This window comes from Pholis gunnellus (assembly GCF_910591455.1).
Source record: "Pholis gunnellus genome assembly, chromosome: 18".
NCBI lineage: Eukaryota > Metazoa > Chordata > Actinopteri > Perciformes > Pholidae > Pholis > Pholis gunnellus.
The window spans coordinates 5,141,649-5,165,497 of NC_136545.1; the positions used below are offsets into that span (position 1 = coordinate 5,141,649).

Here is a 23,849-nt window from a genome sequence, read left to right on the forward strand (position 1 = left end):
TGCCGTGATAGCTCGCCTGTAGTTAGAGGTGTTGTCGATGACTTTTCTGTCATTTGACTAATTGTTTCAATCAGCTCTATCGCCCGTCACCCTCGTGTTTATTATTTAAGTCTAAATCTATATATCCTGTGGGTGGATGGAAGACGTGCGTTCTGGAATGGAGAATGGGTTGATCATTTCATGGTCTGTGCGCAATGTGCCTCCATGCATGGCCGTTGCATCTATACGGTGTGTTTGCATGCGTTTGAATTCTATTTATGGCTAAAGAAAATGAAGAAAATACATAAAAAAGGAGGCCTCGAGGCTGCTTCCTGCTCTAATTGGCATGTTAATCACGTCTCTGTGGTAGGGATATCAGTGTGCATGTGTGTTGGTGACTTATCTCCAGCGGCGACGTGTGGCCGCGGGGGCGTGGGGTGCTCTGAAGCTCCCATGGCGAGAGTTTCCCTCAGCTGTAGAGAGAGAGAGAGAGGCAGCCAGGAACCCGGGCCCCGGCCTATCACATGGGGTCGAGTCCAAATAAAACACTCCAGCATGTGTGTGGTAATGAGGAAGCTGTGTATTTGTGTGTGTGTGTGTGTGTGTGTGTGTGTTATCTGTCAGTGGCCTCCTCCTCCGCCTCAATTCAGTTCGCCGACTTGGCTGAGCCCTTCTTCTCCTCTGTTGATGTTTGGATGTTTTCTCTTGTTCCCCTCCGACACAGTACCCTCGAAGGCACTGAGGAAAAGGGAGGAGGAATCCCACACCCCTCTCTTTACCCTGAGGACCCCCGTTAGTCACGGCAGAATGAGCTCATAGAGGAGGATGCGGGGGTCACGAGGGCAGGAAAAATAAGCTCCGTCAAAAGACCGAAATGTCGAAAAAAGAGGAGAAAAAAAAGAGTTCATGGAAGGAATAACTCCTGTTGCACCGCATCTCAAGCCTTTTTCGCCTAGACTTGACTGAGACCGAGCGTCTGGGTCAGGGTCAGCCCAGGTCAGCTGTGCTCGCTAATGTAGGCTGGGGGGGGGGGGGGTGATGGAAGCTCGTGGTTGATTAATGTGTGACAGCACACGTGGACCACAAGCGGCATGAATACACTGTGAACTCTTTCACAACGCCGCCCTTCTTTATGCACTTCTAGAAACACAAAATTAGTATTTATCCAACAAGTTTTTGTTTGTCTACGTTGCAAAAAAAGTCTGTTCTTTGAGTCGTTTTGTAAGCGAGTCTCGTACCTGTCAAATTAATTTGATTTACGCCAAGTTCTGAAATCAGGCTTCTTTTTTTCTGGACTCTGGATTTTTCAGATTTGTTTTCTGTCCCTTAGGCTTGTAACATCTGTTGCTCTAATATTGGTTCAGTACAGTCACTGAACATGAAAGAGTCCCCTAAAATAACAACAATGTTTCAGTTCTTGGTGTTTTGAGCCCTACGCTGGACAAACCGAAGCTTCTTTTGAAAGTCTTCTGGACTTTTTTGGCGACGCTCGTCACCATCCACCTGAGTTCCATTATTATGGATTATTATTACAGTTTTAAGATGTATGAAAAAAGGTTAAACTTCTGTATTTTCTCCTTCTTCAATAAGCCGCATATGACTACTGATGTCTTTGCATCCTAACTTAAAGATTGCAACTCTGTTTTCTTAAAGAGCAATGTTTGTTGCATCCGTATACTTTGATCGCACCGCTATCCTTTTTCAATGTAGTTATCGGTTCTCAACTATTTTTGGTGCTTTTTGTATCTTCTGATCTACTTTCTCTTTTTACTGGACGGAGTTAAAGAAATAAAATCCCCCTTAGGTTGGTGGAAAAATCCGAGCTGAAGCTCCTTTTGAAAGTTCTTTCGCTGGACGGCGTGTGTGTGTTGGAACGCTGCCAGTGAAAATGCAAGAGAGGGGAAGTCAGCAGACTGGCTGTCTTCTGTTCACTGTTGTTCAGATTGACTCTGTCAGGCCAGCCTTTGAGGCCCCTGATCCAGGTGGTCTGTTCTCCCCACCCCCCTCCGTTCACCCTCCCCTCACTCGGCCTCAGCCATCCCGTGCCCACAAACATGCCCGGCATCGGCAACATCCTCCCCGGTGCGGCGGGCTCTACCCTCCACCAATCGTGAGCCTCCTCTGCTATGGCCACACCGGTGTGAGCCAATGAACAACACCTGTTTCTCTCCAGCGTGGCTGTCCATGCCAACCATAACACCCGCTTTATTTGGCCTCTGTCCTGAAGCCAATACTAACACGTAGTTCCAGGGCATCCAGGCCGTGAGAGGCACGGGCAGAAAAAGAAATGTGGATTTTATCGCCGGGGAACGGACTGTCCAGAAAAACGTCTTTCCCAGCACAAATGTCACAGCAAATGTGCGTTGCGTCATTGCGTCATCGGAAAAGAAAAGTATCCTGCAGTAAAGCAACCTTTTGAGAGGACTGAGGGATCATTGTTCAGTGGTGAGACCCGGGAAAAATGACTCATTTTCATGTGTTTTAAGTGTTTGTACATGCAGCTCCGAATTGTGTGTATGTGTGTGTGTGTGTGTGTGTAATATATATATATCTATAGATATAGATATATATATATGTATGTATGTATGTATGTATGTATGTATGTATGTATGTATGTATGTATGTATGTATGTATGTATGTATGTATGTATGTATGTGTATATGTATAGTGTGTATATATATATATATATATATTATCTATATATAGTATAGATATATGTGTGTATGTTTTCTAGAAGTATAATAGGAACTGTTTGTGTCTCAGGAGTTGCAGTGAAATCTTAAATGTGCAAAGCCTATTAGAAATATTAAAATAACCTACTTTGCCAAATAACTTGTTTCCTTTGAGGATAATATCTGTAATCATGAGCTTATGCTGCGTCTGCTTTGATATAACTTCGTTGAGCCTTTTGCTTCATAAGATCACTAGAATGCATGCAATTCTCTGAACTGCTTCTGATGGCTGTTTGTTTATCTGAGTAAGCCTCCAGTTTATTGGAGGATAATTCATTTATATTGATGACAAGGTGATACACTTGGAAGGAAGGCAAACCAGAAGTTGTGGAGAAAAAAATGTTTCGCATTGAAGCGCCTGCTGAGGTTTCTGCACGCGTAGTCTCGCCGAACAGCTGATTACAAGTGTGTTTTACAACGTGTTCTGTTGTGATCCGATTACAGAGCCAGTTAACAATCTCATGCACTTGGTTATGGGTAGAAGTCGGGACATGGATTGATATAAAATAACTGCCAGGGAAGGGCTTGGATCTTGGATGCGCAAGGGGGCCGGTTGCTAAGCTTCATTACATGAACCTCTTTTGAATGATAATAATGTCCTTCACATGCACTCCTGAGTCAAATGGGTTTGGTCACAGCGTACAGCTCTGCTGCACACTCCTCCGAAGCAGCCTTCCTCCCAGGGGCTCCTCAGGAGCCTTCAGAGCATACAAAAGACCCAAGCTGCTGTTTAGCTCCAACACCTGGAGATGGACGGACTCCCAGGTGTTTGTGTTAAACACGAGCTAGTGGTGTCGATCACGTACCCCTCCTCCGCCCCCGGCAGCACCGATGGGCTGTAATGAAGGAGAACGCGGGTGAAAACACAAGCAAAGAGAGGGAGAGACATGCAGGTATCTGCGGAGAGGAGAGAAGAGAGGAAAGCTGGCAGCGCTCTCGCCAGCGTGTCTTCCCAGGACATGAAAGACTCCGCTGCTCCTCTGGGGAGTCCCGCTGATGAGCAGAGAAGGCAGAGGGAAAGACGTGGAGGGAAATGGAAGGAAACAGGGACAGAGGAGAGATTAAAAAAATATGAAATGTGAGAATGAGCACCGGGGAGAGAGGCAGAGACAAACATCCAAAGGATGCCAACTCCTCTTACGGGCCTGCTGATGCTCACAATGCTTCAGTTGACCACCTTTGTGCTCTCCCCCCCCCCAACCCCGACACAATGGACCGTGCTGCTAATTCACCAGAGAGCCATGTCCTTGTTTGATCAGACTCCATCCTGAAAACCATCTCCGCAGGCTGAGACAGTGTGAATCAGTCGTGATCATTCTTCTCTGGCAGAAAAGACTCGCGCAGCAGATGATCTGCAACGCAAAAAGAAAATCTCACCAAATACAAAATCAGTGCGTTTCATTTTCTGGAATCAAGCGTCTTTTTTTTTTCTTCTTCTTTATTCCAGCGCAGCCATCTGTTTGAATACACCGACATACACTTGTAGACAACAAGACAAACCAAATCTCTAAATACTTGTCAGTTTCAGCCATAAAATCAAGAATATTTTTAATTATGAATTATGTGTATTTTTTGTTGTTGCTTTTTTTGACAAGTGATTTGCTTTATTCACTCTTGATTGAAGATACAGACTCTCCTTGAAAATTCAAGTTTCTATTCTTAGATCTTCCCACTTGGTTGAAGAAAACAGGACTTTTCGGACTCAATAACGGACGTAAACTTGCTGGAGACGAAGACATCCTCGCGTTGCTTTAGTAAGGAGCTCATCGGAAAGTTTCCAGCCCAGGGAAATGTGCGTTTGAAACGGAGCATTCAGTGGAATAAGGCTGCGCTGTTGACACAAGCTGTTTGAGTTGTCCATGGGACTTATTCTGTTGATAACGGGCCAAAAGGTAATTGATTTAGTGTGTACTGGACAGACTGTCTGTCGCTGTGCAGTGGAGCAACAGAAGGGGCGGGTTGGGGGTAAGGTCAGTCAATGTGACTATATACACCCCCCCCCCCCTTGATCCTGCAGGATTTTCTGTTATTTGTTTGCTGTGAGTCGACACACCGATCCAAAGTACACTCCTCCGGTGACAATCGCACACAGAACACACTCATGACACACTCCCCAGGACGTACAGCAGTGTGTCTCCCCCCCGCCCCCCACCTTGCAAGGCCTCTTCCTGCAGCAAGTACACACATAGTTTCCCATCTCACCCCCCCTCCCCTCCGACCGGCCCCCAGGGTCTCCGGCTTTCTCCGACACCGAGGTGCTTTCTCTCCCTCCCCACGGTCGAGTCTCTCTTATCTATGAATCTCTCCCTCTCGCTTTCTATGTGTCCGTCCATTGATCCATCTATCACATGCTCTCCCCTTCCCCTTCATCCGAGGCTTGTTCCCCAGAGGGAGAACGAGGGGAGGGGGCGCTCCAGGGCCGGGAGCCAGAGCCTTCTTCATTTGGATTTCATTACAAGACCGGCGCGTCACGGCAGCATGATAATCTGATGGGAGAGACAGAGGTTTCTAAAGCGAGTCAATGATTTCATGTATGAGAGCTTCTTTTGTCTCAGCCGACACTAACTGAGAAGGACCTGTTATCTTACATCACAAGAACAGTAACTATCGTTACGGGCCATGATACTGCCCCTACAAAGCCAGGGATGGGGGTGCAGGGAGGGGGGGAATCAAACACACGCTGCACCCAACTTCTGATGTGTTTCGCCGCTTCATCGTTCCAAATGCCTCTGAACAAGTGGCAAATTCCTCACTCTGCTGTCACGGGAGGGAATGGACAGCTTGTTGCCCCCACACACAGTAATTGGAGTAATTATTCTCCTCCACTGACTGATGGCTTCATGACCACTGAGCCATTGCAGGCCTCATCCATTCATTTCTCTTCCGCTCCTCCACATCGGTTTTCCTCCTCTTTCCTCATTTACATGTGTCGTTTCATTTGGAGTACGACCTGAGACCTTTCTGTCTTTTAAGAGCGAGAACTTTAATAGTTTGGGCTCAACTGTCGATCTCAACGACAGACTCCACACGTTTTTTCTTTCTTATAAAAAATAAGGGCAAAGGAAATGATCAAGCAGTCCCTGGTCTGACCTCCTGCTAGGCCCCCGTGTCGTGTTGTGAAACTATAACCGGGACAATGTCCCCTTTATTTCCTTACCTAAGATTGCTCTCTGGTAATGAATGTCCTAATAAATAACAGTAGGACCCGTTAAAGCCGGGGTTGGTAATCTTTTTCAAAACCTTTACTTACAGTCACCAGAGCTTTCCACAAGCTGCTTGCTTGACAGCTGTGAGTACAAACAATAGCCATGATGACTTCACCGGAGCATGCATGATGGGGAAAAAAGGAGCAGGCGGTGTGCTAACCCCCCAGAATGAGCTAAACAACCTCACTGCTAAGTCATATGACACGTGAAACATTTTCCAAAGCATGCTTAGCGCTTTTGAATGGGACTTTTACCTACCCTTTCATTTGTTTCCATTCATTTCAGTACAGAAATGCAATCTTGCAGAAACGTGTCACTTCCTCGAGAGAGGCGATGCATCACCGTTGCCTGGTTTAATGTTGTCCAACTGAATTAACCAAAAGCAGATATCAGATAGCTCCCGTTGTGAAATTACACACAATGTTGCGTTCTGCAGTCAGGGTGTGTGTGTGTGTGTGTGTGTTTATGCTCGGCCACGTGCCTTCAAGTGTTGTTTGGCAGCGGGCGAGACAGATAAGGGCCCGTGTTGTGATTTTCATCTCTGGGCGCAAAAACATAAGAGGAAGCTCGATGAATCACTGCTGACTTGCGTTTCCCTCCGAGGCCCTTGACTGCACAAATATCAGATGGTTTTTTTAAGCTTAATCTATAACAGAAAAAAGAGCCAACCTGTTTTTCTTAATGGAAGGTGTTCCGCGAGGATAAGAGGAAGAGCAACGTTAGAGCTCTCACACAACCTCAAAAATCGATCTATGTTCTTTAACATCTCAGAGTTTATTAACTTAGTGCCCCCCCCCCTTTTTTTTTGCTTCTCGCTAAGCTGCCACGTTGCTGAAAAGGTAACGAGTGCTCAACACAGAAGAGCATCGGTTGCAGATGTAATCTTCCTCTCCTGAGGGCAGCTCCACAGGCTGCGGCGGTAATTATCGCTCCGCACCACGTCTTTGATCAACCTGAGGACGGCCAGCGTGACGCATGACCGTCCTTCGTGTGTGTGTGTGTGTGTGTGTGTGTGTGTGTGTGTGTGTGTGTGTGTGTGTGTGTGTGTGTGTGTGTGTGTGTGTGTGTGTGTGTGTGTGTGTGTTACACCTCCTCTTCTCCCTGTCTTTGTGTCGGTCTCTCCACGTGTTGCTCTCTTGATCATTTCAGACGTAGCAATAGGTGTAGAGATGGAGAGGTGCATTTTTGTGGTGGAAATAAAGCGGACTTGGAGATACTTTGATTGCCATGTTGTTGTTCTGATTGTTTAGAAGTCTAACCGTAGAAGATTTATACATCATGATAGAGTTTACATTATTTACCACTACTATACTAATCCTCCACGGTTTATTTTGGACAGATTGCGTTCATTGATTTCAAGCTACAGTCGGCAACTGTAATATAAAAAAAAGTTGTCATAATTGCTCAAACTTGCCTGTTATCTTTACTGCAGTACATGAGACACATTTTAGTGGTCTGTTGAAAGCTGTGAGAAGGTTCGTGACTCGGCCGCCATGTTGAAAACAGTCGAGCCAAAACTAAGCACCGCCCACCGGCAAACGTTCTCATTTTACAGCTAAACGGTACACTGGAATATGTTTCTGAAAACATTCTGAAGAAGAAATAGGCAATGCGGTAACATAATCTCGATCCATATTTGATCATATTGGATTTCACAAGCTTCGCAAGCAGCTGCGTTAGAGACTCCTCGCCTCTGATTGGTTCTTTTTCTTTAGCCGCGGTGGAATCTATATATTAAATATAGTATATATTAATATTAAAGAAGGCAGAGGAATCCGATTTTTTTTTTGCCAGATTATCTCTCATGTACTACTGTCATAGTGACAGTCTGAGTAAGTTTTATTGACCTTACCAACTATAAATGTAATGTAAGCACCCTCTGTGTCTTTTTTTGCCAAAACATGGTTGAATGCACTACTTCTGTCAGAGCTTTCAGAGGAGGGCGATCGCAAAGAACTTTCATACAGGCTGCAGTTATGATATCATGATGAAGAAAATGGATAACATGCTTCTCTTCGTTGCTAAACCAAGCTGTCCTCTCTCCACATTCCTTCACATCGGTCTGGTTTTGATGGCTCTGCTCTACTCAGCTTGGCTGCGAGCTCCCCGGCCGAGCGACGGCGTATCACCTCCGAGGCCGAAGAGAACAATTAGGGCCATATCAGCAGATCAGAGCGCTGGCAGCCGGGGCACAGCCAGGCGGCAGCAGCAGCAGCAGCAGCAGCAGCCAGTAATCTGTGGCTTAGCTGGCACGGAGCCACGGCCGGCCGCGGCTCCGTGGCCCCTTCAGACACCTCAGGAGTCACCGAGGGCACCGGAGTGCCCCAGGAGCTTGCACTTTCATCCACACGCTATCAGGCATAAAGGGAACCCCCGAGAGACGGAGAAGACCATAAGGGAGGCGGGGGGAGAATTAAGTCTTTTAATGAGGGCAGTTGTTTCACAGGCAAAAAGAATCGGGTTATATCAACACCGTATCAAATGATGGCTGTTAGCGGCCCACCTACTGTGAAATTACGGGTGGCCTGTTTTGGGTCTTTTCTGCCACTTATCCCACATTAAGGCCCTTTTTTTTTTTTTCTTCTTTTCTTGGCTCTCTCTTTTAGCTTGTTTGTGGTTGCCGGGAGATCGGGGCCTTAACGGACAGTTGGATACTTTTGATATGAGCTGTCACAAAAGGTGCAGCTCGAGTTGCAGCCGGTCCGTCCGATCATATCTCTCCTCGACAGGAGCCGCCGTTAAAGCGAACGCCCGCATCGCCGCGTGGCTTTTTGCACCTTCCCCATGCGTCGCTCACTGTAACGACGACGGAGGAGGCAAAGTGATAAGATAAGAAAACAAACCTTTATGTAAACATTGTGTTTGATTTTCTCTTTGATTATGAAAAGCACTAAGTCTACGGGGAACACACAGCTAAGAACAAAACCCTGTTATAGCCAAGCATCCTGCATTAAGTAAGACTGTGAACTCTCAGGTTGGATGTTTTGTGCATTCACACGTTCATTTTAAAAGTGCACTCTTCGTCTTGCCGTCACGTGGTGGTAAATGAGATATTCTGATTGAATAAGGTATAAAAAGAAACAACAATCATGTCTCCGCTGACCATAATTCACACTGGCTTGGAATGTCTCCCTGATTAATGAGCACACATCCATGTGTTGCTCAAAGCACGTTGACGTCGATATTTACCTAACTCACAGATTAACAGAGTGATGCTGAAAACAGAATGCTGATGAGTAATGGTTTACTTGTCCAAACACACAGTGAAACACACAGACCTTCACGAGCCATTGAGTAAAAACATCAGCCTGCTGTCGTCATGGTGATATAGACATCAGCGGTAAAAACTCTCTAAAAATGAAGCTGCTGTACCGACTCGTGTTATTTTGGGATTCTGGGTTTTTTATCTAACCGACTGGATCTCTTGGGTTTTTCTTCTGTTCCATCCCAACACATCCTGAGAAATGCTAATGACTAGCGTTTGTGCTCTGCTTTAAAAACCGACTCACCTGCCTCCTCTTAAAAACGTCCTTGTGAATAATGAAAAAAAAAAAATCTGCCTGTCTCCTCAAATCAACAGACGGAAAAAAAGAACAGGGGGGGGCTGCCTTATTGTTGACAGGCCGCAGCTACACCCAGATGTCTCTCTCTCTCTCTCTCTCTCTCTCTCTCTCTCTCTCTCTCTCTCTCTCTCTCTCTCTCTCTCTCTGTGCGCTCTAAAGGTGCATGTGACTCACGACTGCTTCATTTGAAACGCCAAAGTCAACCCGTGACATGATCGGCTTTTTTTCCTGGCTGCTGTCTCTCCGTCCTCGGCTGACCCGCTGGCAGCAGGGTGGTATAGAAAAAGCCATTGTGTGCTCGAGGCTCTGCATGGAACCGGTCTGAATATCTTTTTTGTTTGTTTGTGCGTATTACTGTGTGTTTGTTCTGTAGTGAAAAGCTCTCTCAAGAGTCTCCGAGGAGAGCGCGGGATGGGACAGAAGCTGTATGGGTATTAACCTCATACTGGTGCCGCGTTACGACGTGACTACTGACAGTCAGCGACAAGCGCACGTCAGGTATGCGAGAGTCATGAGCCCTCCCCATCTGTCTTTTTTTTGGCGCTGCATCTCACGTCCTCGTGTTCCAACCAAATCTCCCCCGTGGCACCGGGAGATGAATAATAGAGGAGAGTTAGCCGCGGACTGAAAAGTGAGCATCTGTCTGCTCGTGTACAGGCGCTCGCACTGTGACTGTAAATGCGTGTTTGAATTTTACTTTTTTTAAAAGGAGAAGACAAAACTAACCGGTGTCCAGGAATAAGGTGAAAGACGAAAAAGGCCTAAGAAAGAAAAAAAAGTACAGACTCAGACTGTTGAGTGTGTGTGTGTGTGTGTGTGTGTGTGTGTGTGGGGGGGGGGCACTTCTCATCTATAATGCATAATCCCTTACCGTTGGCAGAGGCAACACAAGCTAATGGGCGAGTTCGACCAACTGTTGGTGTGACTGTGACTCTGCAGCCTGCGGAGTCGTTTGTAGACTCCATAAAAGCCGCGTGAAGCCATCACAGATCTAAACGGGAGATTTTCTCTGCGTCAATGACTCATTTCAGTCCTGGAGAAGTGAAATTGATCGAGTAGATTTAAGTTTAACAACTCAAGTTTGTAGCCTACTCAGTGCCCAACATATAGGGTTTTTTTTTACAATTCAGATATAGCTATTATACAAACCAATCAAAAAACAATGTTTGTAAGGACATTATGAGAAGGGGGTAATGACTTTTACAAAGGCCAAAATGATTTTGTGGTGCAGAGTTACGAATCCTTCTTCTTCTCTGGCGCATTATTCATTGCACGACTCGCTTCTCTTGTTCATGAGGGCGGATCCTGGAGGTTGTGAACGACAGACTAAAGAAGAATTGAGGAGAGATGTAAAGTCTGTTACTGAGGTCCTGCTCGGCCTCCAGCTCAGTCACCTGTCACCACAGGCGGTGTTCAGCTGACAAACGGAGCACCCTCTGCTGCTGTTCATTCAGGATGCGCTCTCCAGGGCCAACCAGTAGTCCATCAGTGACTCGGTGTAACTAAAGACCGCAGAACACCCTCCTCTTCAACCAGTTTTTCATTCAACGAGGCCTTATCCACTCTTTTCTTACAGTTTGTAAACAGGGATGACGTATGTGTGCACAAACAAGTACTAAAACTAATCTGTGTGCTAATATAGTAGAGACATTAGCAAGGGGCCCAATATTTAGTGACCAGATATATACATGTGTTTATGGAGAGAACTAGCGTGTAGCGTTACACCAGCGAGAAATTGTGTGTACGAGTCACTGGATGCTTTGAACTACTATGTGTTTATGTATTATCTGTTCTCTGTAGTCATGTACGGAGCGTCAAACACCATGACAGAGATCAGAGCTTCTTCACAAGCTTTTTTGCTTCAAGCAACCACGGACACATTGGACTGAAAGTCATCGGTTCACTCGTTCCCCCCACGATAAACCGACACACCTGTCTCTCTGATCCTGGGGAAATTCTGTAGAAATAGAGTCCGCTGCTGGGATATCCACTTTGACAACATAACATGCAACATGGAGAGGTTTTGATGCTGGTAAGAGTTTTGATTCCACGTTTAAAGCTCGCTAACTCGTCTGGATGACTGAAGCCAGCTGCCTCAACGGCAAACTGGAGTGTTTGTCAGTACCTCCCAAAACGACTGGTATGACCGTTCCAAAAATGATTCAAATGAGTGTTTTTATGCTCCGCCACCTCTGTAGAGAAGGTGTGGTTAGGTTTCGGCATCTACAGCTTCTTAGTTGAATTGAGCTTGAAAGATGTTGACGGTTTGAGGGTGACTGCACTTGAACAAATCGGGTGCTTTGTTTGCCAGTTGTTTGTTCTTTTAAGGTAAGCTTGAAGTGGATTTTAGCCTCTCTTCTATCATTAAAACATTTCCAGCTTGTTGTTTATCACAACGCCTCGATCAAACTTGCATCCAAACCATCTCTCTCTGTGACAATCGTGACGCCTCCAAACAGTCCCTTCGCCAGCCTGAACAACTTATTACAGGTATTTCCTCCTTCGCCGCTGAGGCCGTGACAGATGGCGTCATTGTTCTGGAGAGGACGGCCATTAATCACGGCCGCGGCCGATCGACCGTCAGCGAAGAGAAAAAAAATGAAGCGTAAACAAAGCTTGTTTTCAAGCGTTTTGGATGAACGCCACGCGCTGTCGAGCGCCGTCCCCTTTTCATCTCATCATCCGCCCTCGTCTCGATCATCCATTTATCATATTCTAAACGCGCGAGGTCGGCAACAGCCGCGACACAAATTGGCACATTTTTCCCTCTGTGTAATCACACCCAGCGGCGGAAACAAAAGAACGAGGGATAGCGGGAGACGAGGGAAGGGAGCGTTGTTTAGAAATAGGAGATGCCTGTATGGAGTGCAGAAGTGATAAGTGGAGAACTCTGTCTGCCCCTGTCGGTAAAACGGGCCCTAATTTGCTTATTTGTAGCTGTCAGTTTGGCCTTTTGTGTGCCCAGCGAATCCGGGGCCAATCGACAGGCCGCGAACGACAGCGCTCACAAGCACTTCAACCCCTATCTAAACATGAGTCAGCCTTTTTCTGTGGCCGGCTGCCACTCAGCTCTCACATGCCTCAGTCCTTTTTCTTTCTTTCTCTCTCTCGCTCCCGCTCAGCCCTCGCTGCCCATTTTTTCTTCTTCTTTACACTCTTATCTAATCTTGCGAGCGTGTTTATTTTATGCTTTTTGCTTTATGCTTTTTCACCGTCTGGTGCAACAGGTTGGGATGAAATGGGGTACATGAAGAAATGCATGCAGGAGCATGAATGTGACAGTTATACTGTATGGTGGGAAAAAACTTCTCCTTTCCTTTTTCTATATATTACATTGTCCTGCTTTCCAGTCCAGTTTTGCCATTTATTTTCCTATCTTGTCCATTCCTTTTCTTTCCTTTCCTCTCCTTGTTTCCTTTTCTCTCTCCCTCCTCTCCTTGTATATCTTCAGTTCCTCCTTACCTCTCCTTGCGTTTCTGTGTCCATCTTTTCAGTTTCTCCCTTCCTCTCCTTGTTTCCCCTACTCTCATCTTCTCCTCTCCTCTCTGGGGAGGATTAGGACAGAGTCCTTTTCATCCTGCTGTAATCCTACACTGGCAACCCAACTCCAACAAGAATAAACACACACACACACACACACACACACACACACACACACACACATTTGCTGTGGGATATCTATATGTTCTTGGGGCTCTACATAAACAACATGGTTCACATACAATATGACCTCATAGTCATCAGACAGGATGTTGGAGACCTTTTTCTGTTAATTTGTTGCACTTTTTCACAAAAAAAAAGCGGTGAGAGAGAGAGAGTGTTGGAGAGAGAGAGAGAGAGAGAGAGAGACATAAGGAATGTATTGGGGAGAGAGACGTAAACAGTCTGATCTACCCCCCTAGCCTGTCTCTGTCACCCCCTCTAGGTGGGGCCTTGCTTGTCAGCTGAGCTCCCCCGCTGAGACCTACAATGGCAGATTGGCAACCCTAATACCACTCTCTTTATCTGCCTGAATTAAAACCCAATTGGAGCAGGGTTATGGGAATTGCTGGCTCAGGGCGAGTTATTTATTTATTTATTTTATTCTTCAGGAATTATGTGTGTGGGCGCATTTTCAGAGGGAAAAAACAACTGTAATCAGAGGGAGAGATGCTCGAGGGGTATCAGTCGAAGGATTAAACACTGAACTAAAACAGCTAGATGCGGAGCCGTTGTTAGCCCTTTATTAAGAAGGGGGTGTGTTTGTTTTCAAAAGGATGGTGGCCTGTGTGTGTGTGTGTGCGTGTGCGTGTGTGCGTGCTTACAGGAAGCGCTTGTGAGGCAAGCAGGATGTGCAGGAAGTGTTTGGCTCGGCTGAGCTGCCAGCCCATCGGCTGCTCTGAGGATTGCTGATGATGCAGCGGACAGCGATGCTTTTTTTTTTTTTTTTTTACCTGCCGAAGTCAGCTGGGACTGAGACAAAACCGCTCGTTACTCTCTGCTGTCAATTCGAGCTGTCCATCAGTTTTATTCCGCCACGCGGAAAGCAGAGGGATCTGGTCGCTTACGAGAACGTGGGCATGCAATAGACAAGCCACGCATGACATAACTGTTCCATGTCCCCGCTGCAGAGAGAGCAAAGTTGTAGTGTCCAAATGGGACGGTGTGTAAGAGGAGAGCATGTTAGGACGTATGTTAGGACGGAGGACTCATCAGAGGGGAACGTACAAACCCCCGTCGCCCAAATTGTCAGTGACACAGTGCCGTCTGTGCTCGTTCTACTCTCTTGTCTCATATTTTCTGCGACGATGTGAGGACGGCCCGCTCAGTCAGAGGACCTCTACCACTGACTTTCCCTCAGCTATTATTATATTATTCTATATTTAAATCATCAACCACATCCATTATAGATATACATCCTGTCCTCGTAGATCCCTCAGCGAAACACTCGCGATGAGGCAAAGTCTTCATCGAGGGGACGCCAACGTTGAGCATGAGAGAGAGCAAGAGAGCCGCTGGGTTCAATTGTCTCATTTTTTCCTGGACGTCGCTCAGATTTAACAACTGCTTTCACACTTAACCAGATGTGCTGGATTCTCGGTGTTAACGACTTTGTGAAAAAAAAGTGTGAAAATATTCTTTTAAAAATATCTAAAGGTGTATGTAAACCACATGGTTGTTTTAGTTACAGTCTCAATGTGCATTTGAAAGATCTCTTAATCCATTATAAGAGGTGATAGCAGTGAAAATAATCAAACCTTACATCAACAGCAAAATAAAAATGTCACTCTACCGTTTGTTTTTTCCCCGACCAGACTCGTTGGGCCAGCTGACCTCCTCGCCCCTGTGCTCGCCCACGTCCCACCGGGGAATGCACCCGTCTCTGCTCAGCCCGACCTCCATGGGGCCCTCGGGCTCCCTCCACTCTCCCATCAGCACGCTGAGTTCGCCCATGAACGGCCTCGGCTCGCCCTTCTCCGTCATCAGCTCGCCCATGGGTCCCCACTCCATGAACTCGCCCGGCATGGGATACGGCCCCAGCGTCAGCCCCCAGGTGAGGCCCGTGACAGACCCACGGATGTGAAAAGTGTATTTACTCCAGCTGCATATTCACGCATTTTGTCCTGCAAGGTTATATAATCGGGCAAACCTGAAACCACGGCTACGGGAGTTAATGAACCTGACCTCACCCATCACAAGTTAGATGGTTATAGACTATGAGAGCTCTGAATCTGCTACTTTGTCAGAGTAAGATAAGGTTAGTTCATTTGTTTGTATGGTACATGTTAGATTGAAGTTTGGTGTCTGTGCAGTTTGGGGAGAATCTAGTGCGTGCAACAAAGGGCTTTTATTTCAGGTTTCTCCACGTCTGTTGACACTTTGTTGATTTGTTTGAATTTTCATCTAGTACGTCGCTGAATTACCCTGAATTCAAAATAGCTTCATATGCATACATATTATTATTTTTTTACCTTTATGCTAAGCTAAGCTAACCCTCTCCTAGCTGTAGCACAGTCAGGACAAGTGAAGCCAATATTGAAGAGCGTCACACTTGCATTCCCTCTACTGACCAGCAGGAGGCGACTCCTCAGATTGTATAGAAGTCTATGAGAAAATGACTCTACTTCTCTCTTGATTTATTACCTCAGTAAACATTGAGACCATAAACTCATGTTTACAATCTCTAGTTTCAAGTCTTCTTCAACACAGCATGGTGTTCATTTAGTAAATGAGGGTCCATTTAGAGTCAAATAGACCATAAAGCAGGTTGTGCTTCAGGGTGTGGCTACCTGGTGATTGACAGGTTGCTGCCACCTACCATAGCCATATATGGAGTCTATATGTCACTCCTCCGCAGTCCAATTATGGTCACTTCCATTCACTTGTTGCACAACAACAAGGTTGCGACGGCCAAAATCCAAGATGACAATGTACAAAATGCTGAACTCGAGGCTTCAAAACCAATGTGTGACGTCACGACGACTACGTCCACTTCTTATACACAGTCTATGCTGTAGCCTCGACAAACAGACACACATGGGAGCTTTTTTCCGATTCTCTCAATAACCCCTCGGCCAGAAAGGGAATAAACCAAAACATTTTGAACCATTCCTTTAAATACACAAAGAAATAGGTAGAAAGTCATGAGGTTACCAGCTACATGTTCAGCAGCCTCTACCGTGGCTTCATGAGGCTCTGCCGCCCTATTGACTAACCAGACGAACGTCTAATAAGCAGTATTCACCCGTCTCAGAAGTGCAAATTACAGTTGCGCACACACACAGACACACACACACACGTGTAGTTTTCCTAAGCCAGGCCCCAGCAGACGGAGGCCCTGCTTTGACCCCTTGCCACAGTTAATCAAGACCCATTCAGCAGGGATTCCACAGTACTTTGCTCTGTCACTCTCTCTTCTGTATCTGAGGCCCATTCGTCACTCTCTCCATATTCTAGCTGTCTTCTCTATCCCGTCTTTCTTCTTCTCTCTCTCTCGCTCTCCCTCTTTTCCTCCGTTTCTCATTCCATGTCTCTTTCACACCATCTCCATTTCCTGTCTCTTGCTCTCTGTTTCATTTTTTTATGTTTTGTTCCATCAATAAGCCTCAATTTCTTTGGTATGAATAAAAAAAACACACACGCACAATTAAGACATCAAAGCCTGCAGTGGCCCAGTTTCCGTCTGGAGCCATATCTAAAATTGAAATTGTCCCCCCCCCCCCCTTTCTCACTCTGCAAAATGCAGTGGCTGCCCCCTTTTTTTTTGTGTGTTTGTGAATAATTGTGTTCGGCAACGTGATGCTATTTGGGATGGGCTCTCTCATCGCTATTGTTGGGCTTATCGGCGGAGTGTCCCACATGTAATGGAGTTATGGGTGGATTAGGGGCACTTTCAGAAAGCGGACAGAGTCTTTCATTGCTAGAAAGCCTCCACCCCCTCCCATCCCCCTTCCTCCTCCTCATTCCTCTACACATTTTAATTCCAACACTTTCATCTGCGCTGCCGTTTTCTGACCCGCAGCAGCGCACTGTGTATGCAGGATGGATGTTTAGTTAGCAGTCGTTACAGCTGACAGTCTGTCTCATGTCAATGAAACTTTTACAGGAGCTTTAGGGATTCTATAACATTTGAACATCTACTGATTTACCTTGCAAATAGGTTTTAAATGATGGGTACCATGAAGTATCGTCAAAGCTTCGGTTGTGCTTTCTGTGCACTTATCCTTGCTTCCTCTCGGCCTGTCCAGCTGTATAAAGAGCAGGTAACAGCTGCTTCTGTCCGGTGACAGTTCTAATGCTGTACGTACAGTAATTACCGCATGCATTTAGCCTTGTGCTGCGGGTCATGTCTGGTTTCCAACCTTTGACAGCGCTGCACTGTTGGAACTCGCTGAAACAGCTGGTGTAAGGGTAAATAGCTGCAAGAACATTGACCAATTGCCACCACTGGTTTCATTTTTTGTATTTTCAATTCATGCTGTTCACCATTTAATTCTTTGAGTTGTCAAATACAAACACATTGATGTGACTCGTAACGGCAGCCTGTGAACCGGAAATTAGAGCGAGGCGTCAAAAAATGACGCTTGTTCCCCATACGACAACTGAAATTTCACTATCAATAATCCTCCTTTGAGAAATACAAACGCGGTTTTCCGGGTTAGTGTGGACTGGTTAGGGTGGGGGTGGGGAAATGGGTACCACCTTCCTCTTTAAGGCTCCCCACCCGTTTCAATATGCCAGTGTGTGGTAATTCAGTATCTCTCTGAATCAGACTGAGGGCAAGAGCATCCTGAGTCAGACTGACAGGAACCTCAGTAGTGTTTGGGTTGAATTGTGTCTATAGCAGCCAGTAATGCAAGTTAGCATTGCTTGGTCAGAATGTTAACATTGCTGCTAAATCTTTTTTCACCAAATATTTTCAGGCGTTATCATGATTTCGGTATTTTTTGGACTGTAATTTTTGGTGTTTAGCATGTGTATATATAGCAGTAAGCTGTTCAAGCATTTACTACATTGTTTAAAACACAGTAGTATGTAGTTGTAAGCAGATATAAAGATTAAAGTGTTTCTTATTGTACAGTATTTGTCAACAATTATAAAAATTAGTTTTACAATATTTTCATTAATTACTTGTTCATACACAAGCCTCCACATTAAAGATGTTGACAAATACATTATAACTTATACTGTATCTGCTTTTGTCACATACTATCACTTGCTAAATAGGGGGATTTCAAATACTGTCAGAAATGATTGAAAAACTTGTTTTTATTACGTAAGACATAGAAAAATGTATTGTTTGGGTTATTCCACAAAACCTTGTGAAAAAAGAGTGCCAGTGTTGAAACTTTTGAAATGGTGTCCGGCCTTAAAATGTGACGGGTACTAACGTTTTGCATAACTGAGAGTGTGGAAGCTGCTGACTGTTGCTCAGCGTGAGGAGCGCGGCTCGGAGGTTAAAGACAGGTGTCGGGGTGGGGGGGGAGTGCGGCACTTGTGATTCGAGTCAGACTCTTGCTCCTAACACTCTGATGACTCGCTATCTTTCATGAGCGATGACTTGAACGAGGTTACAGCCCGGTCTCCTTCCCACTTAACCACTCAGAGGCCATGACGAGACCCCTCGCCTATGCTAACCACACACACACACACACACACACACTCTCTGTAAACTTACTTACCATCAACTACAGTCATCAGTGTTTTCTTTTAGACTTTTTAGATACACAAAAACATAAACATCCAGGTGGAAATCCGATTCACCCGCTCTGGTTCTCATTAAAACTTGGATAGCCAATGAAAAGCCTTAAACAATGGGCCTTAACTATTCCCCACATCAAAGACGTAAATGACAACACGATGAAAGCAGAAGAAAGGATGAACAAAACTCCCATTCTTGCTGGAATCTCTCATCCTCCGACGGCCAAAACCACATGTAAAGAGAGGAATCGCTCCTTCATCGGCAGCCAATTCTTGCATCTCAAACAGCAGCGCTTCCCCATGAGCTCCGTCCCGAACGTCCAGACAGCACCGACACGCCGCGGTTCGTGCGTACTTCTTAGTTTGTCGCGTCTATTATTTGCGTCCGGGCTATCTGCCGGGTGTGTTGTTGAAGATCAGAGAGGCATCTGCATTGTTCTGATGAAGGCCACACACACATTTTGACACGAATACTTTGCGGAATGGCATACTTTGTCTTTCATTAGGTGGTTTTTGCCGTTATTAGGTTTGTCATCTCTCTCTTTTTTTTGGTCCTGGCGCAGTATGAAGGGGACCATTTCCCCCGGGGGGGGGGGGGGTAGGCGATGCCAGGCCACAGCCCATTTCCAATAGGATGAGACCCATCAGTTGTCATGTCCTTGGGCTTGAACTCACTGACAATAGGGACCGTATCTCAATCACAGACACCGCAACTCCCCAAGCAGCTGGGAGGGATTACACGCGGGGTTGGGATGCATTTTGCACTTCCAATGACAATGGCGAGAGTTGTCTGGCTGTCAATGTTTTGTAGGACAAATAGTGCTTCTTTATCATCAGACCAGTGCCGACTCCGTCTGGTCTGCAGCCCCTCTGGCTCTCCACGCTCTCCCATTGAATCCCAAACCAACAACAGGCCTCCAGCGTCTCTCAGTACGCCTTAGAAATACATATAAAGCTCCAGTGTTTCTGGAGTGGAACACAGAAGAAAGGTGTAAATGTTTTACAAGAAATTTAATAAGTTCTAAATTAGCGGCGGCGGTGATGTCATGCACCGGCTCTGGGTACGTCTTATTTTGGCTGAGGGTCGCTAGGAAACAGGAGCTCAACACACTCAGGGAGAAAGAAAAAGAGATGGAGGAGGGGGGAGCAGAGTGGACCTCAGCCCCTTCCAGTGTGGGAGCAATAAAGGTCCATTCCGCCGCTGTGGTCTTTGATGGACCCCGCTGCGGTCGCTCGGCATGACATCATGGTGGCACGGCTCTAATGGCCGCACAAAGAGTCTGTGTGTGGCGTCCCAGGGGAACAGTTAAGGCTCTCCGACGTCAATCAACCCTCAAATGGATGGGGGAGAGGAATGTTTTTAGCCAAAGCTGTCTCCAGGTAGCAATTAGAAGCCGTTTTAGAGACCACTTTCCCCCCCACCGACAGCACTGGTAGCTCAAGGAAGTGTAACTAATGTGTAGAATTAATTTAGTTGGGTTTCTCTACAAGTGTAGAGTACACAGTTCCTTAGTTCTTCTCTTGTAGACAAAACGTTGCTAGTTTTAAAAGCATACCTTTATATTTCTGAATGTGACATAGGTGAACTTTGTGCTGTCGCTGCTGTTGAAGCCAGTTTCCTGCATCTGTATTAAAACTTCCAGCTGTTCAGTCCCCTTTCCTTCCCTGGAAAGCTTTTATTCTGAAACATCGGCAGGAAGTTTAGCTTTGTTAAAAGACGCTGAAGCACAGAGAGTAGAGCCAGTTGATAACAAGATAATTAAATTAACGCTAATTGTAAAGAGTTTGTCATGCAGCTGTTTTAGCACGGGTACTTTCCAAAGGTATTTCTTCGCGACCACTGTTATTTTTCTCCCCAACAGACCATGATTTGATAACAGACGGTGTATGTAGTGTGATAGCGCTGGGGGCCCGTCTGTGTGCCCTGACTTGTGTGGGGCTACACAGGAGACGAGCCATGTAGGAGGTGGCGGCTATAAGGAGTAGAAACAGTCGGATTAGGTTTAGGTTTCAGAGAGCGGCTACCTAACGCCGGCTCCAGGCGCTGCTGTCGAAATGCCTCAGAGGCAGGCGTTTATTCTAAAGCTCTGAATAATCTCTATAGGGCTTTTAATTGCATCTGGCGGTGTGATCTTACTGCAACTGGATACGGTCTGTGGACAGACATGTACGCCGTGGCATGTCTGCCAAGTGTATTGACACGAACTATACGACTAATCACACTTTTTTTTTTCACACCTGCAAAACTTGTAGCTGTGCACAGAACACTGTTATAGACGTCTCTCAACACAGCAACTGTAAAGGCAGGATAGAAGAGGCACGCATGGACCAAACAGCATTATGAAACATTTAACTCATATTCCACTAATAATTGGTATGGCTCATGAAAACTTTTTTATTATTCGGGTTTTAGGAGCATTCTTTGTAAATGTTTACAGCGCATTTGGAATATGTGTCTCAACAGGGTTTTTTACGGCACTTTGCGACACACAGCTTCTCTCCTGCTTTCGACATGCTCACTGCGTTAAACACAAACCAGCTAGCCGATAGTTTGCACAGCTGCAGTAGAGATGCATGCCCAAAAGAAAAGCTCACATTTCTGGTCGGAAAGAGAAACACACCTACTTTTAAGCATTATGAAGGACTTGGATACCAACAGGTATTTGGATATGCACGAATATCGCAACGCCAACCTTTCTTAAGAAGGTGAAAGAGGGAGGCTGTGCTCACACGGTCCAACAAGTCCACCACCGATGTAAACAGCGTATCAGGAATATTGGCTTCTTCCGAATAAGGGCAATAACCAGAATATTTGGTGATTGTAAACGTAGACACACTGTCATTTACTGGACTTTGCCGAACAATCATAGATACACCGATAACTCCAGACTCCAGGTTTTCCCACACGAGGAACATAAAAACGGATCAGTAAGTTTAAGTCAAAGTTGACCGTCAAACTACATCCTGCCAGAATTGGTGTTAATCAGCCCCCACCTCTTGTTTGAAGAGCTAATCAGTTACTCACTGATTATTACTGAAGCATTGATCAATAAACATGGTCAGTAATCGGGGAAATAGCAGCGTACCAGTGCCTGTGTGACATGTTTATCGAGTAAAAAAAGTCTATAGAAAAGCAGGAAAACGTGCCGGTGGATCTCTGTGATCTGCTCGATGATGATACTTCTGAATGACTTTCAGGATGTAATCAATCTGAATCTAGATTACTGCAGGGTCCTATGCTGTTTGACGAAAGAAACAACTAATTTCCACACAGGCGACGCGAGTTTGATGAACGACACGACGGTAATGGACACGCTACAGAATGAATCAGCGGGCGGCTCTCCTTTTTGTCACTGAAAACACTTCTATCCGTCACCATGTGATGTGTTGGACAGTTTTCAATGACTCGCTGGAGGACACACCAGTGGAATACTCGTGTTAAGATTTACAGCTGGACAATGGAAATGCTAATCGCTTATTTGACAAAGGAAATGGATGGGCAGTTAATTGCCGGAGGACTTGCTAATGGACAATGGAAATACTTCCATTAATCACTGAATGACGTACATTCATACATGAGCATGATCACATCGGTAGAGGCCGGTCCACAGAGGAAGATGAGGAATCCATGTGTTTGGGAAGCCGTGAGTATACGACTTGATAAATGAGACTTGGATTATACTGCACCAGTTGTGCGAGACTTATTATATTTAAATTATATTTAAGTTATATATTAGATATTTCACTCCTCATTGAGCCACTAACCTCATCAACCAGAAATATGCACTTTTGCTTTATGCTGTATTTATTTCTAAGAGTACAAGTCATTGTGGATTATACCTTGATTAGAATGGAGGTTCATGTCTTAAGGTCTAGTATGTTGCCAAAAATGCTAACGTGCAGTTAGTTGTACCAATTATTAGAGCCAGAATAGTATGTTGACGATCATCTGACACCATAGTATTATGCAATAAGACAACTTGTATTTTATGTTTCAAGTGTATTTATTTTTCCTGTGGGTCTAAAGGTGCTTTCGCACTTAAAGATGAAGTTATTCAGACTGCAGGTATCTCATTGATAAGACAGTTTTGGCAACTTTGGTCCTCATGCGGCATTTAATGTGTGCATTTCTGTTCTCTGCGTGGTGTCTCAAAGAGCTCAAGAAGAAATGACTGACTGGGGGGGGGGGGGGGGATTGTTCTAAAGTCTGGGTGCAAAGTCTGGAGCAGAAGAGCCTTATGTTTAACGTTTAGCACGCGGTACAGCCAACTGGTTTTATGATGGAGTAACTAAGTGGATGCTCGGTGGTGTCAGGAAATAGTAGCACCGAGATGTAGATGTAGACAGGGGCTTGGCCATGAAGTACCATATAAGTGATTAAAAGAATCTTAAAAACACTGAATTATATACATGTACAGCACACCTTTTCACTTCCTGATTGATCAGAAATCACTCATGCACTGACTTTAATGACACGGGTTTAAAAGTAGTTTATATTGGAATTCCTGCTCTAATCACATACCTACTGTCATCCCATTTTGCCTTCACACCACAAACAAACCGCGCCCCTCGGAAGCTGATCAGACCGTCTTTTTTTGTTCCTTTGTTTCGTCAACACCAGAGTTTGATTGACAGTTTGCACAGGAGCCCCGACGAACAGAGCCAGACAAGGCGAATGCATCAGTTTGTTTAAACCAAAACAGGTGAGGTGCGAAAGTAAAAAGTGTGATTTATTTCTGAAAAAAGAGCAAAGGAAAGAGAGGGAGGGAGAGAGATGGCTGTGACAATTCAAACACTCTATGAAGGATTTATATAGGGAGGAGGAGGAGGAGGTGCAGTGCAGTGTCCACAGGAGCAGCACGGTTTCCTCTAGAGACACCCCTCGTGCTCATCCACACACACACAAACAAAGCCAACAGGACACAGTTGTGCACCCGCATGCACAAATGAAATGCAGGAACAAACCCCTGACGCAGGAATTAAAAATATACATGCATGCCGCCGACCCAACCCCTACATGCACACACACACACACACACACACACACACACACACACACACACACACACACACACACACACACACACACACACACACACACACACACACACACACACACAGGCTGAGGTGAGACAGCAGCTGAACGTCACTCTGCGTATTCCCACTTCCCCGCTGTAAGGCTGGCTGC

The 23,849-nt window shown here is 45.6% G+C and overlaps 1 protein-coding gene across 2 annotated transcripts in view; it reads left to right on the forward strand.

Moving 5' to 3' along the window:
- Nucleotides 1-23,849, forward strand: part of rxraa (retinoid X receptor, alpha a) — a gene marked incomplete at its 5' end in the record, with an annotated part of 88,888 nt that overhangs the window by 39,334 nt on the left and 25,705 nt on the right. The window contains one exon of one of the 2 annotated variants that reach the window (XM_079178488.1): nt 14,776-15,014. In XM_079178488.1, the coding sequence (XP_079034614.1) occupies nt 14,776-15,014 (239 nt within the window). Of the gene's footprint in view, nt 1-14,775; nt 15,024-23,849 lie in introns of both variants that reach the window. The other variant, XM_079178489.1, reaches the window with a different exon arrangement.